The following is a 15,730-nucleotide window of genomic DNA, read 5'->3' on the forward strand; positions in this document are numbered from 1 at the left end:
TTTACTCTATGGTCAGCATTTCCTCTGTGCTTCTGGAAATAAAGTTTAATTTATCACTCCATGGATAAGCCAGTTTGTAATTTAGATGCAATCTGGGGGAGCTGTAACCCATCTGAGTAAACACTTAACACTTATAAATAAAAAAAATGAGACAGAAACAGACAGCTTAGCTATGGGCAGCTCAATATAAAACCTTGCTTCAGTTTAAGAAGCATATTTATGCATGTTCTCAAGACATATATCTTGCAGCATAAAGACTTCAAGGAAATGGACATGTCATGACAGCCTGTTTCAAAAATATGACATGTCAATGTCATATATTTCCTGTGCATACTTAAAAGGTTTTGTGTTTTTTTTAAATGAAAACAGACACAAAACCATTTATATTTTGTAAACAATATTTGGACCTGATCTTGACAATTAAACTTAACCAAAGTAGGACATGTTTCTGCAGAGGGAAAGCTTTTCTGTTTTTACCAAAAAACATTATAAAAATCACTCAGACTCAAAGTGCATTGGTCAACTCTGTTACCTATAATTTAGAAATATTAAGATAATAATATGATCAAAATGTCTCTGTCGGGCATCCAATAGATGACATTGACAACTTTAATCATCAATCTGTACCTTTGCTATCATTTTAAATAAGGGACTGACAAAATATGCAAATATATTTCTATCACTACTGAACATGAAAAAATCTCCTTGAATCCAAGACACAAGACCAGCCAGCCATGAATAGTATCACTGTTAAACATGTAAACAGTTTCACAGACCTAGTTTTACACCAAGTGCTGCAGTTAAGTCATTTTAAATGACATCATTCAGACCATTTGTTGCAGCTTGTCTGTCTTTACAGCACCTAGCAGCTCCAGATACCTCAATGACATCACAGGAAAACAAACCCTTCTAATAGCTCTGAGTTCATTGGTTGCTACTGAAGTCATGTTTGCTACTTGGATCATAAAAGTTGCTCCAGACATTCTCAAAACACGTTTCTGTAACATCTTTTTATTACTTTATGTCTACTGTCCAAAGCAGACAATGAATTTGTTGGAATTGTTTTGCTTTATGAACACGAGGGAAGACATACATCTGTTTTTTGGGAGGCTTTTTTGTATTGAGTTCTCTCCCTTCAAATATTTTAGTTTGGACTTTTCAGAACACGATTAGAGTTTAGATGTTAGCTTGACCATGAATAATGTGTCATCTACTTTGTAGATGACACTGACCTTTTGGCACAAGTATTCCCCACCAGTAGAGTTAACAGCTGATGCCTTCTGCCCTGTCCCTTGGCCTATCTGTTGCCCTCTGTGTGCACACAGGTCTCTGTTGAGCACACAGAGACACCCTGTCAAGTATGTGAGGTATCCTGGACTGAACAGCCTCTCAAAGGGAGCTGTTGTCCTCCCTTTTCCAATCCACAAGCCACATCTCCACATCCTGCTTTCTCAGACAGTGGGTTGAGGGCTCATCAGTCAAACATCAACACTTAGGATGAGAATTTAAAGGGGAAATGCCACTGCTGACAGCTGCCAGGGGCAATAAAAGAAAAGTATAGATGTGTATGTGTTCCCAATGTGATGCTTCTACGATTGTGTAAAAATCCTTTTGTATAATGATAATGCCAATTCTATATAAAAAACATACCATGGTTACAGTTTTTCTCATTAACATTACATTATGTTTTAGGGGATGGCAGTGGTTTTGACTCTTAGTACAACAGCAACTATCCTGTGTTCAGTAAAGCTTGTACAGGTTAATGAATGCTCACCAAAGTGTCCTCATCACTCTTCAAGGCCAAAAAGTAATTTAATATCATTATTAAAATCAATGTGTTACCAATGAAATGTTGTGTTTTATTGTCCTACAGGGCCTAAATCCATTTGTACAAAAGCTTAAAATATTGGCTGGCCGGCATGGTGTACACATGATTTACAAAATGATGACCTTAGGTAATATTATAAAGTAGTAGGCAAATTGGTATGTAACCCATACAACCAGAACCTAGTTATTATTAGTCTTATGATACCAGACAACCAGATATCTCAGTCTACCAAAGTCTAAAGATTTCTAAATGTGCGGTTGTTGCTTGAACAGCAGTGAGAACAGCCATTAAAAAAAAACCTACACCCCTTACTTTTTGTGAAGTTGTAAGTTGTCATGCCTTACTGGAAATGATGGTCCTCCCCCATTATCCTCCGTAGTAAACTGCATGTCACCGCCCCAATATATAAGGACAGCCCTCAAGATTTTCTGCAATGCTGGGGTTTTTTTAACTCCCTAAATGTTTCCAACCAATTCTAACAAGGAAAGCTGGGAGATTGTCCTCAGTCTCAATAAGTGAATTGTTTAGAGACTGATCTGTGAACCTAGGTTATCATTGCTATGTTGTTATTTGAGCACAATGTACTCAAAACACAACATAAAAACACCATGTGCCATTCATTCAAAAAATAAAATCATTGTAAAGTTAAGTATTAATACAAATGGACATATACTGCTAGAGTGATACACTGTTGTTGTGTTTGCGTCTTGGCCAATACCATAATACATAATCTATACCATGGCCAGTAACATGGCATATTATTTGGAATGTACATTAGAAACACCAAAGATACCATGCATTATCATGACAACTGGTGAGTTGATTGGAGCTAAATTAAGGTTGAGGTTAAGATTTGCATTAAACATATAGTTTAAAAAAGTTGTAAGGTAAAACATAAAAACAGATGGGTGCTTATATTATTTCTTCATTGGTCTGAATGTCTACATTCAGAGGTGTTTTCTTTGCATTATGTATGTACGTCAAAATGAATGTTTCCTCTGCGTAAATGTAAGCCAGGTAGTGTTCATTAGTAGGTCATTCACTGATACATATACCAGACCTGAAAGATGAGCACCGATTTGTAATACACAAACAAAAGAGCAGTTGCTAGGAAAACGTCTATGTGAGCAACAAACTGGAGCACAGGATGGAATCAACTACATCATTCACCAGTAGAGAAGAAAACCCAGGAGCCAGTTGGACCCATTGATGTACAAGTGCGTGTGTGTAGTTTTGATGCAGACAGTCAATACACCCATAGTGGACACATGGGGCTCATGAGAAATGGAGGAATGCATTTCAGTCAGCAGTAGTTTGAAGCCTTCACAAAGCCCCTGAAGAGATAAAACTAGCAGCTATGGTAGGACAAATGGACCATTAATGCATTTTTATGCATAAATGCTTTACAGCCTTATGCTATCTGACAGTAAATCTGGTTTCTTTTTCTATACAATCTAGAAATCCTGTAACTAACCATTTTCTTTGGTGATATCCATCTCCCCCTTCACCTTCATATGAACTGCTTTAGATTTGCCAGTCTGGACAAGCATATGGGAGGCAGACCCACTGGAACCTACACTGCACTGAACAGCACAGTAGTTTAAGAAACCTTATACTGTCAAAACAAAATGTGGCCCACACATTTCAACTGTGTGAGCTGAAGATAATTTGATAGCTTCCCAAAAGAAATGTATACACACAAATAGGCATACATAAAGACAAAGACAGTCAAAAACAAAACAAAGACCACCATGAATGTTTCTCTCTCTTTCACTCTGTGTGGTAAGATGACCCCTGCTCATGTCTGTCTACCTGTCATGATGACAAGATGATCAACCGTTGAGAATTGTTTTTAGGGTCATAGTTCGGACTCATCCTGCCCTCAGATCAACTAGGCTTTTCAGACAACAGCTGTAACAGCTCTGTGACTGTTATTAGCTTGATGTTTGCCCTCCAACACCAGGGTTTCTTTCCATCACCTTTTCCCTAACCTCATACTTGTTGTGATGAAAGCCCCTCCAAAGGCTACGTAAAGAGGCTATTTTTTCTCATAGCCTGGCTGTGAGAAGTAATTCCCTATGTGCTGAGAAGAGATGACGTTTTTCTCCTGCTGCTCTCTAACTTCTTTATCACCACAGGGTGAAAAAAAGTGTTTATCTTGACCAGCAAGACGGTAGCTGTGCAACAGAAGACTTGTGGTTTGGAACTGGAAAAAAGTGAGAGTGAGTGGTGACTTAAAGGTCAAGGGGTGATGTGGGAGGTAAGGAAAGCAGTGCACATACGGAGAGGAAAAGGCATGTGTGTAGGTGGTGGGGGCGTTGAGGAGGCTCAGAAGGGTTTAAATGGAAACTCAGTCAAGTCTTGTGTTACTTTATTTTATATTGCCCCTCCTCATTCCCCTCTTCCTGTCAGTCTGAAAAGGATTACTGTTTATGTGAGTACTGTGCAGCTTTGCCCATGTGTCTCAATGCATATTTGCAACTGCACACTCAGTTACACACTATTTGATTATGCCTTTGTCTGAATGACTCATGTAAATTTAAAACATTAATGCAAGATGTATGATTGAACCTGGAGATGTTATTTTAGCGCTTGATTACCAAAAGAAACAGAATACACGATCTAAAACATTGTTTAATTGTGTGATCAATTCATGTCAAAATAGAGGTGAAAATCAAGGAACAGAACCAGAAGAAAGGAGATAAAATAGAAAATGGATGAAACAGACAGACCAGTGTTAAACTGAGAAGCTGCTACTGTAGCTCTTCAGGAGAAGGCATGCTTGACACAGTCCTAATCAGATGCAGATGCAGAGGTCACAGCTGTGGGAAACATGACTGCATGTAAATATGGAGAGGGAAATTGAAATTACTAAATTTAGGCTGAGCTATACATGTGACAATAACGATAACAGCGTGCAAATGTACACACACATATTTTGATAAGCATTCAGGGAAAAAAGGACTTAAGGAAGTGAATGCTGCTGACTGCTCATGCTTGCCCCAGACACAGGAAGTTGCAGCTTTGCCATGTTAACTGCTAGCAGTCAGGAGAATAGAGGGCAGAGGGCCACTGGGGTCAGGTGATGAGAAGAGAAGTAGATAAAAATATGTGCAGAAATGTGGCTTTAATTCTTAATATAATAGTTTTAAGAAAAATAGTTTAAAAAAAGATGTTGTGAAACTCCTCTTACACCATGAAGTTTAGCAACAAAACAGAGTACCAACAACTTACTGTGTAGAAACTTGACTTTGTGGTAGTTGGGTGGGTTATTTTACGAGCATTTGTATTGGCACACCAGTTAAAGTACTGTATGATAACTGCAGATGAAAGCCATTCAACATGTTTCCTTATCCAGTGCTAAAAGGCAAATGAAAACAATAACCAGTAAACAAATCCTAATCATAGCAAGGCACTCATTTGGGCATTAAACAAAGCGATAACTAACCTTGATAAACTTACTCAAATAAAGCATCTGGTGCACAGTCATCTGGAGAGGATGACTAATATCACACACAGGTTAGCATGGTTTAGCAAACAAAGGGATAAACAAGGCCTGAGCCAGGCCTCTTGTCAGTTTAGGTGTGACCCATTAGGCTGAGGCTAAAGCTGAAGTTCCAGCCCCCTAGGTATGGTCAGGAAGGAGGATTTTCTACAGTGGGGTTAAGAGCTTATGAGCTTTGATAATCACAGTGGTACCCTGAATGGATAACAGTCAGTTATAAGACTGAATGAGAATTGGTGTCATCGTGACAAGCAGATGGCTGTAAATATATTTATCTTTTTCTTCTTTGACACCTGGACTGTGCCGTCCATTTGTCTTCTGTTTTAACATTTAGGAGGTCAAAGCTCTCTTAAGACATGTTTTATTATTCCTGTGACACAGTCCAAACTGCTAGAATATCACCTCACTGATGAACTCTCCATTCTGCAGACTCCCACAGTGATCGTTGACTTGACACACAAAAGTTGAGAGATTTCTATGGTAAGAAAGGTTAATTATTAATCACTGCGAGACACCTTAAATATTGACCTGGGTAACCTTTTGGTTAGTCTGTTTGTTTTGTTTTTGTTTTGTTTGCCTGTTTGTTTGTTTGTTTTTTCATAATTATGTTTTTCTTTGGAGACCATTAGACTGGACTCTGTTTGCTGTACAACAGTTGAAGGACATTTCCTCATGCTTTCTCTTCGAGAGAGAGGTCGGACAAAGAAACAACTTGAAACAAACTAAACAAATGGCAAGAATTGTCTATTTCACAGCATCACACATGGTTTAGACAGCTCATAGTAAATAATGTTACAACCAAAATTACCTGGCAAGGCAGAGAGTTCAAAATCTGAACTGGACTATGAGCAGTGGGAAAGTTTTATACCACTGAAACATCTTCCAAAAACTGTCTCACATTTGTTTCCACTATGGAACAGAGGGTTTTGCTTCCAAGCTGCTTGCTTTAAAAGAACCTGCATTATATTGTGTCTGTGTTTTGTTTTTTGGGGGGGCGGGGGGGGGGGGGGGGGGGGGGGGGCAGCTTGCACGTTTGGGGGATATTGTTTATATAAATAGCTGTACATGTTACAATAAAGAAATGTGTGTTCAGACAGTTCTGGGATAGGATACAGTTCACCAACCCTGCCAGGGAACAAGAAGTTATAGAAAAAAGAGGATGTTATTATGACTCATGATTTGACAAGTTATTTTTCCCAGCACACCCCATGTCTAGTGGCAGTTTTTCCACTTTTTGAGGAATTTAGAAGCAATATATCAATGGAAATAACAACAGTTTTAAAGGGACAAATTACTGTTGAGTAGGAATTCATTTATTCAAAGAAAAAAACATAAGAAAAAGTTCAGCTTGGCCATGACATGAAAAAATGCAGAAGTAGCAGAGATTACACAATAATCCAAATTGAATAAGAGGAAACACATTTTAAAAGAGCAAACAGGAGTTACGTATTTATAGAATCCTAAAATACAAACTGCTTCTCCATAATTGAGAGTGCAGCAGAAAAGCTGATTGAAAGACAAAAAGGGTTCGTAATATGACAATAACTTGAAGGTTTTTAGTGTGCACTCAAGCTGCTTTTAGCTGTCTTTTGCTTGTGTATAGTCTTTAAGCATGTCTGTCTGTCAAGAGTCTGTAGTCTGCAGCCTTTCCTCATGTCAGGAAACAGAAAGGAGAAGACAAAGTGAAAGTCTTCCTGTGTGTTATGCCTACACACACGCACACACACACACACACACACACACACACACACACACACACACATACCCACACACACACCCACACACACACACACACACACACTGCACACTTTGCAACAATGAAACTGTCTGGACCTCTCACATGGTGTGTGTCGCAGCACATTTCTACAGTATACACACAACAGAAGGACCATAAACCTCCACTGGGACCAAGGAGTGATCATTCTGGGGCTGAACTAACAGGCAGGTCAGTTAGAGTTTTCTGTACTTACCAATGTTGAAATGTGTTATTCAATAACAACAAAAGTTCACGTTGAATGTTTTTAAAGTATGAACCCATGTAAAATTGATGTTGTATTGTATTTCTTTATACTTTAACGGTTTAGATAGAATGTTTCAGCTTCTGTATTAGTCATTACAATCATGATTTACTTTTCCCCGAAACATTTTGAGAACTCATGGAGAGGATATTTATCTTGTATTTTTTAGAAGTCTCTCCATGGACAGAAATGCAACATTCCCCCTGGTCCCTGGCAATCACAGCCACTCCAACAGCAGTTGTTCCCGTGACAACATTTTGAAGACGGTGGTTTTTCCCGTTCTCTACTCCTTCCTCTTCCTGGTGGGGTTGACTCTAAATGGCCTGGCAGTTTGGGTGTTTTTACGCATCCCCTCACGGTCTCACTTCATTATATACCTGAAGAATATTGTGGTTGCAGATGTCATTATGACGTTCACATTCCCTTTTAAGGTTTGTCTAAACTCATGCCACTTTCTTTTAAAGCACCCTTTATGAAGGTTGTATTAATACTTTATGGAACAGCCATAAGCCAATAAGAAAAACTTTGGTTACCAGATTGTGAAAAAAAAAATGTTATTCAATGCTTATCTGTTGTAATTTGTAAGTCATTGAAAATGGGTAATAAACATCAATTGTCCAGTTGTGCATGTTAATAAAGTCATTGATAGTTGATTGATACTGAGTTTCAAACTTTCCAATAAACAGCAAAAGACATCAGCAAAATTTGGTAAGTTATCTTAAATGATGAACCCTAAATATTAAGTCATTGACTCCCTGCAGCTCAAAAGACATACCAAGTGGAGGAGGATAAACAACCTGGCAACACAAAGGTTTTTCTGATTAATGATTCTGATGAGTTATACTGATTAACTAACTAACTTTACTAACTTGTTCTACAGTTAACTGTAGATAGAATAAATTGCATGAATTTGAAATAAATTTAAAACTGTAAATTAAACTGTAAATATCCAATTCTGTGTTTCTACAGGTGTTGTCAGACTCCAACATGGCATCCACTGGTCTGCGTGTATTTGTGTGTCGAGTTTCCTCAGTGCTCTTCTACCTAACCATGTACATCAGCATCCTCTTCTTTGGCCTCATCAGCATCGATCGCTGCAGAAAGACCCTCAAGCCCTTTAGGGGGACAAACGCAGCCAGGTTGACCCGTCGGAAGCTCCTCTCTGGAGCCATCTGGATCTTTCTGCTGCTTCTCTGTCTGCCCAATGTGATCCTGACAAATAAAACTCCAACTTCACCGTACTTCAAGTGCAGTGACCTGAAGACCCCCGCTGGCATCAACTGGCATGTGGTGGTAAATCATGTATGCCAGGTTATCTTCTGGTGTAACCTGGTAACTGTAATAATATGTTACACCTTAATCACCAAAGAGCTGTTTAAATCCTACTCCCGCACAAAGTCTCAAAGCACTGGAGGGACTATATGTAGAGCACCAAGCAGGACTACAACCCGGAAGCCCAACCAAGCAAAAAGAAAAATGAGTGCAAATGTATTTCTAGTTCTGGCAGTGTTTTTTTTGTGCTTTGTGCCGTTTCACTTTGCCCGTGTGCCGTACACCATGAGCCAGACCCAAGGCCTTCTCTTTGACTGTAAACTCAAACTTTTCTTCTTTCAGTTGAAGGAAAGTACGCTCTTCCTCTCATCCCTTAACTCTCTTCTGGACCCTGTCATCTACTTCTTTCTCTGTAAGTCCTTCAGGACAACCTTGTTCAAGACCCTGCAGCTGCCACCTGGAACGTGTAGCTGGCTAACAGGGAAAGGATCAGACACAGACTCAGGCAGCACTGCCGTGAGAGACTCCTCGGACTGTATATAGAGCCACTGGACATGATGAAAACTTCAGTAATGTATCTGAATGTGCAGCTTCTGGTGGCAGATGACACATTCAAATCCAGCTTTGTGACTGAACATCAAAGGACATACTGCAGCTAATATATTTTCTGCCATTTTAATCAACTGTGACTTGTGATTTTTACTAAAAAACTGTCAAAATGAAAAACATAGTTTTGTTGATTCATTTCTCTTGTGTCAAACATAGTCAGCATGTTTTTGTTGTTTTTCTTTCTGTTCTCTATTCCAGTTGAAAACAACATGTAGTTTCCCTTTTATTGTTTCCTACTAATTTTGAAAAGAAGTAATGTGATGTTTACACAGTGAAAATAAATCTAATTTCAAGACCATCCTCAGTATTCCTCACACATGTCTGATCTGCATAGAATTCATGTGGTCTCAAAAACAATCTCACAATCCCTGTTATTATTAAATGTGGATGAAGGTTATGTTATGTAAACTGATTTATGTCCTGACACTGAATAAGTATAGAATAAAAATTATTAGTATTAGGAAAAAAGCACACAAAACATCTAAGTGCTACTTTATCTTATGCCATTCCTATATTGTCACACATTAATACTGTGGCATTAAACTCTAAAAACGTGTAATCACTCTGACAAGTTACAACAAGGGAAGCACATTTTAAAAACAGAAATTGCTTCACTGTACATTAAAAAACATGGCCAACCACATTGTATGTTATTTGAAACCCACTTTCCTTTGGAGCAGCTCACTGTTCATGGATTTGCATCTCTCTGTTTGAAAGGGCCGACACACTCTTCTAAGGTGTTTACCTCCCAAGCTGCATGGTGTAAAGGTAAGGAAATAGCATTCTTGGTGAGTGGATGAATGTTATGCTTTGTTTGTTTTGGGAAAAGAAAATGTTAAATTTACAAGTTGGATAGAAAAAAAGATAAGTTAATTTAGACTGAACATGAAATCATTTTGAGAACATTTTAGTGTGGCTTATAGTTTTGTTAACAGTATCTATGCACATCCATTGCTGTTAAAATACAATCAACCCTGAACTTACCTTTCTCAAAATGAAATGGTCTAGAGCACAATTAAACAAAGATCTTTCTGTGCAGTGGGAGAGATATTTCTAAGTTAACCAGTCACAAAACAGTGGAGATGATTGGAGGATAAATGAAATAAATATATGCAATTTCAAAAATCCTACAATAAAAGCTTATTGCGCAGAAGCTTTAATTTAGCATGCTCTGTATTTCTTCTTCATTGATCACTGTTAATGAATGGCCCTTAAATGCACAAATAAACAATAAATGTGTATAATCTAAGTGTGAATATACTGGTGAGGTGAATCCAGTTAATGATTATTATTAAATCCAAAACTATTACAAAGAGGACAGAAAGAAGCATTAAAGCAACTGAGACGTGATGTGCAGAAGGGTCTGCAACTCAACAGAAAGATGTCCCTAAAATATATAAGAATGTATATTTAACATGTCTCTATGTGATGAAATAATACAGTCCAGTCCAGTGTTTTGTTCTCTGTGGTGAAAACAATTTGCAATTGCATAACTTCCATCTCTCAGTGTCAAAAGTGGAAGTGTCAGGTTCAGCATTCAGCGTACATTCAAATGTTCTAGTTCAGCATTCATAAACAAATCATGGTAGAAAATGTCTTTTAACTAATGGTAAATGCAAATCAGATTCAACTTTGCAAACTGGAAACATTAATAGCAGTTGTTCCCTGTTTCAAACAAGTTCTAGGCAGGAGTCACCAGCTAAATTCACATGATTTCTGTCTTGCATCACAGAATGGTGCAACCTAGTTGCAATTGAAATGTCACCCAGATTGTGGTACAACCAAAATGCCTCCTGTCTCCTTCATTTGTTAACAATTGTTTTGTTGCGGTTGTTGAAACATAGTGCAGAATCAAAACGAACAAAAAAAAATGAAATGAAAAGACTGGGATATGGTTGGTCACTTAACAGAGTCTGCTGAAAACTCTTAGTTTGCTATCTTTCTTTGATCTCTATGTGTTTTTTATTTTCCAGATTCTATGATGATGTCAAACAACTCATCACACCTCTCTTCAGATTGTGCCCAGTTCAGACTTGACAAGAATGTAAATGTGGCTGTCACCTACTTCTTCTACATCTCATTCCCCATTGCATTGTTGCTCAATGGCACAGCAGCCTGGGTGTCTGTCCACCTCCGATCCACCTCCACCTTCATAGTTTATCTCAAAAGCCTGGTGGCTTCTGACCTGCTCATGACACTGACAAGCCCGCTGATGGCAGCTAGCATGCACCCCAGAGCCACATTAGAGTTAAAGGCGTTTGCGTGCCGTTTCTCCTCTGTAATTTTCTACTGCTGTTTGTACACAAGCATTACTTTTATGGGTCTCATCAGTCTGGATCGCTTCTTCAAAATTGTTAGGCCATGTGGAAAGTTGTTGGGACAAAGCCTGGCCTTCAGTTTTGCAATGTCCATCTCGGTTTGGGTTGTGATATTTGGTAGCACAGCTATCCCAACTATGATTCTAACTAACCAGGATCCTGTTAATGAAACAGGAGATTTCTGTATGTCCTTGAAAAGTCCAGCTGGTGTGACTCTTCACAAGTTTGTGGTTATATTTATGGAGATCCTTTTCTGGCTCGTAAGCTTAATGATTGTGTTTGGCTACATCTGCATCACCCTGAAAGTCCTGCAATCCTTCAGAAACTCCGGGAGCAACAACAGCAATGGAAAGAAGAAGACCAAGCTGCGAGTCTTCCTGATCCTACTTGTGTTTTTCATGTGCTTTCTGCCTCTCCACATCATGCGCATTCCATTCACAATTTATGAAATCTTTGAAATTAATGTCTGTGCTGATACATGGGTGATGACAGCCTATAATTTTGTCTTGTGGCTCTCTACTACTAATGCCTGCCTGGATCCTTTCCTCTACATTTACCTGTGCAGGGAGTTCAAAGACAAACTGGTTGATATGTTGAAAGCTAGAGGTATTGAGTTATGTTCAGGAGAAAAAGAGGAGACTTCACAGTAGAGAGAAGTTCATTATTAGTTATCAATACATGAAAACATTTTTTCAGCAGTTAGAGGCAAACAATTGTAGTTTCACTTTGTGGCCAAGTGATTAAGCATTCTAATAGTAATGTTTCATGTTTATGTTTTATCTTGTACCGCCCTCTAGTGAACTATTGAGGACTAGCATCTCTAGATGAACGGTCCACTAAGACTAGATCAACAATGTATGATGAATAAAATTTGATTGTTGTATACATGGTCTATTCAAATATATTTTGCTTTGTGTGTTCAAATGTTAAATCAAAGTCAATGTTTAAACCTCTGTGTGTCTCAGAGCAGTGTATCTTTTATGCATGCACCACGTACTGTATGTAAGTACATCCTTTTCAAGTTTTCAACAACTCAATGTTTTAATTCCACATTGAAGTGTTTCTGTGAGAACTATACCAATAAATGTGTGCTTTATTTTTTCTGTTGTCAGGAGCCCCCTCAGTCACAGTCTTCATTAGCCATCAGTAATGATATAACTCTGTCTTGTCATGGGTTTATAAGGGAGGAGATTTAAATTAACAGAATAATGAAAACAATATAGGACAGAATTTAGGAGAAGAATAAAAAATTAGGAGAATATAGGGGAAATTATAGGTTATCCCCTTCATAATTACTACTTTTATTGACCAATCAATACAAAATAGTGGACATTTTTTCAACTGCATGAAAGAAAAATAGAATTGAAAGCCATAAAGTTTGGACTTATTATATCTTGAGTTGAAATAAAGAATAGCTCTCTCACAAGTCGTGTATCCAAATTGAACATCCTTGCTAAGGATTGCTCAATTGCCAAGAATTTGTTTCTTTAAACTGAATTAATTTCTTAAGTTTTTCATCACCTCATTAAATGACTTCATTGTCTTTAACTATACTCTAAGTAATAATGTGTATATGCAACAAGGGACTCCTCAATACCAAGCAGTGAAGTTAAGCTAATAGAGCTAAAGTTTGTCAGTTAGGAGGACAATACTCAAAGCTACACAGATACAATATTTTATTTCACTATGAACATATACTAAAGATTTGTTTTGGTTTTATTGAAATGGTGCTGTCAGAATAGTTAATATACAAATGAAGGAAGCCTGTGCACTGTGGTGTTTCCACTGTTGCCAGGATGTATGACGTCTGTGTTGCTTTTGGATAAATAGCAAGTTTTTCCTATTTTTGCATAAGTTGTGATAAATTGCCAGCCTTATTACAGCTGAAATGCTGATTTGTTTGTTAGGTAAATCAACATTGTTTCTTTAACACTCAGTGATCACTGGTCTGCCTGACTACTTCGTGCTCAAGAAGAGTGATTCAAGTCATCAACTGTAAGTCATTATTAAATTCTACCATTTGAAATAAGAATGGTTAATCTGTGACGAGAAAAGTATAGATTAAACTAATTCTTTTAACATCAATTATCTTTAAATAAGTAATTTAAAATGTAAGTTCACATGTTTTCAAGTCTGTCTCCGCACTTCAGCAAGGAAAAACTTTTTGGTAATGTTTAGTCTCTTATTACCATGAAAGAAACGTGAACCTATCCTTTAATGAATGCACTGAAGCAAAGATTTGAATGATGTCACACTATATGACTATAATTAATGAAAACATTTTCAAATTCAAGTGAATCAGGCAAATCTGATTCAGTTGAAATGACTGGATCAAATTGAAAACTGGATCAAATTGAAGTGAACTTTTTTTGTCTTCTGCAGACTGAAAGGAAAAAAGACAATATCTTGGAAGGCAATGTTGTTGAACTTGGAAAAGTAATATTCTTTGACTAATGCCCAGTAAGATTTCCATGGGCTCAATCAGTTTGAATTTGTTACTTCTTCATCTACTTTCAAGCAAATCACATGCACCTCTTACAGAGTTTAGCAGAGAGGGGAACAAGCCTTCCAGAACACAGAAACCCATAAATTGTCCTCAGTAAAATTATATGTGCACTTCTTAATTTACTTTATGTTCTTTTGTATTGTTTTCCTCTCACAGTAAATGTAAGCACCCTTCTTTGTGCTGTATGTAACAGAAGATATAAGCTAGGCAGAAACCTTGTGAAATGGAAGGAAAGGGTTTTGCTGATTACTTTCTGAATGATGATATGAGATATGACTAAGAACAAATCAATTACACAATGAAAAAACTATAGCAGCTGCTCCCTTTGCTTTGTCTAGCCCGCTCTGTGTGAAACCTGGACTCGCATAGGTGGTGAAAAATGGGTGAATGGACGGATCCTCCCTTTGACAGTGGCCAAGAGAGTGAGTGGAGAACTCAAAGATTAATCACTATTAAAAGTCAAGAATAATATTGAGCACATCACGTCTACATCAACAACATGTTTCTTGGCAACAGCTGAACAGCTAAAAGGTGTTTATTTTCTTTCAGGTACAGCGATGCCATCGGATCTGATGTCTCGCAATGATGTGGGGTGTACCAGTTTTAATTACAACACAAGCATTGTCCCAGCTCTCTACTGCTTAACATTCCCCATAGCCTTAGTGCTGAATGGCGTGGCAGCTTGGGTGTCTCTGCACCTCAAGTCCACCACCACCTTTGTGGTGTACCTGAAAAATCTTGTGGCAGCTGATCTAATCATGACCTTGATCATTCCAATCAAAGCTGCCAGTTACATGCCGAGTGCATCATACATGTTATATGAATTTTCGTGTCGTTATTCCAGTGTCATTTTCTATAGTACACTGTACGCATGTATCATTTTGCTGGGCCTCATCGGTCTGGACCGTTTCTTCAAGATCGTGATACCCCACAGCAAGTTTGGTCAGAATCTAACCGTAAGCAAACTGATATCAGCCTCAATCTGGCTGATCATGTTTGGAGCCACTGCTTTACCTAATATAATTCTGAGTAACAAATCAGTGGCTAATTTGACAGATAACAGGAATTGCATGAAGTATAAAGGACCGGTTGGGATTGAATTCCATCAAAATGTAGTACTTTATATGAATGCTTTATTCTGGTTTGTCAGTGTGGTCATTGTGGTTTGCTACATTTGTATTGCAAATAAGGTCATCCAGTCTTTCAGAAACTCTGGCAGCAATAACAACCAGGGAAAGAAGAAGATCAAACTACGTGTTTTCCTGGTTGTCATTGTGTTTTTTGTGTCATTTGGACCATACCACATTGTCAGGATCCCATACACTTTCCAACAAGTCCAATTTTCTTCTGAGGTTAGCTGCGCTTACCTAATAGGCAAGTTTGCTAAGGAACTCAGCTTGTGGCTTGCAACCACCAACATCTGCCTTGACCCACTTCTCTATGTCTTCTTGTGTCGAGAATTCAAGGACAAGCTTATTTCTTTGATGAAAAATGTATCCATCTTACTCAAAGTAGCCTCAGCAGGCAAAGAAGAGGGCACTTTACCACAGACTAGATTCTGACAGGTCGTGCAAAATAAAGCTTTAATGTATGCTACATGGACTGAACGCAGATGTCCCTGAAGATTCTGTAGACTAAAAGCCAAGTTACTGTTTCAAGTGCTTTCACACTTTG

General features: G+C 38.1%; 3 protein-coding genes across 3 annotated transcripts; all 3 read left to right on the forward strand.

Annotated features, from left to right (window-relative positions):
- Window positions 1-7,221: 7,221 nt before the first annotated feature.
- Window positions 7,222-9,377, forward strand: p2ry12 (purinergic receptor P2Y12). Its single transcript, XM_053320948.1, has 3 exons — window positions 7,222-7,278; window positions 7,521-7,782; window positions 8,321-9,377. The coding sequence occupies exons 2-3, from the start codon at window positions 7,531-7,533 to the stop codon at window positions 9,164-9,166; spliced, it is 1,098 nt and encodes a 365-aa protein (XP_053176923.1). The 5' UTR covers window positions 7,222-7,278; window positions 7,521-7,530; the 3' UTR covers window positions 9,167-9,377.
- Window positions 9,378-11,216: 1,839 nt separating this feature from the next.
- LOC128359919 (P2Y purinoceptor 13-like) lies at window positions 11,217-12,200 on the forward strand. Its single transcript, XM_053320232.1, has one exon. The coding sequence runs from the start codon at window positions 11,217-11,219 to the stop codon at window positions 12,198-12,200; it is 984 nt and encodes a 327-aa protein (XP_053176207.1).
- Window positions 12,201-14,613: 2,413 nt separating this feature from the next.
- On the forward strand, window positions 14,614-15,618 carry LOC128359920 (P2Y purinoceptor 13-like). The gene has a single exon (XM_053320233.1). It carries the CDS (start codon window positions 14,614-14,616, stop codon window positions 15,616-15,618), a length of 1,005 nt encoding a protein of 334 aa, XP_053176208.1.
- The last annotated feature ends 112 nt before the right edge of the window (window positions 15,619-15,730 follow it).

Source organism: Scomber japonicus, chromosome 6 (genome assembly GCF_027409825.1).
Source record: "Scomber japonicus isolate fScoJap1 chromosome 6, fScoJap1.pri, whole genome shotgun sequence".
Lineage (NCBI taxonomy): Eukaryota > Metazoa > Chordata > Actinopteri > Scombriformes > Scombridae > Scomber > Scomber japonicus.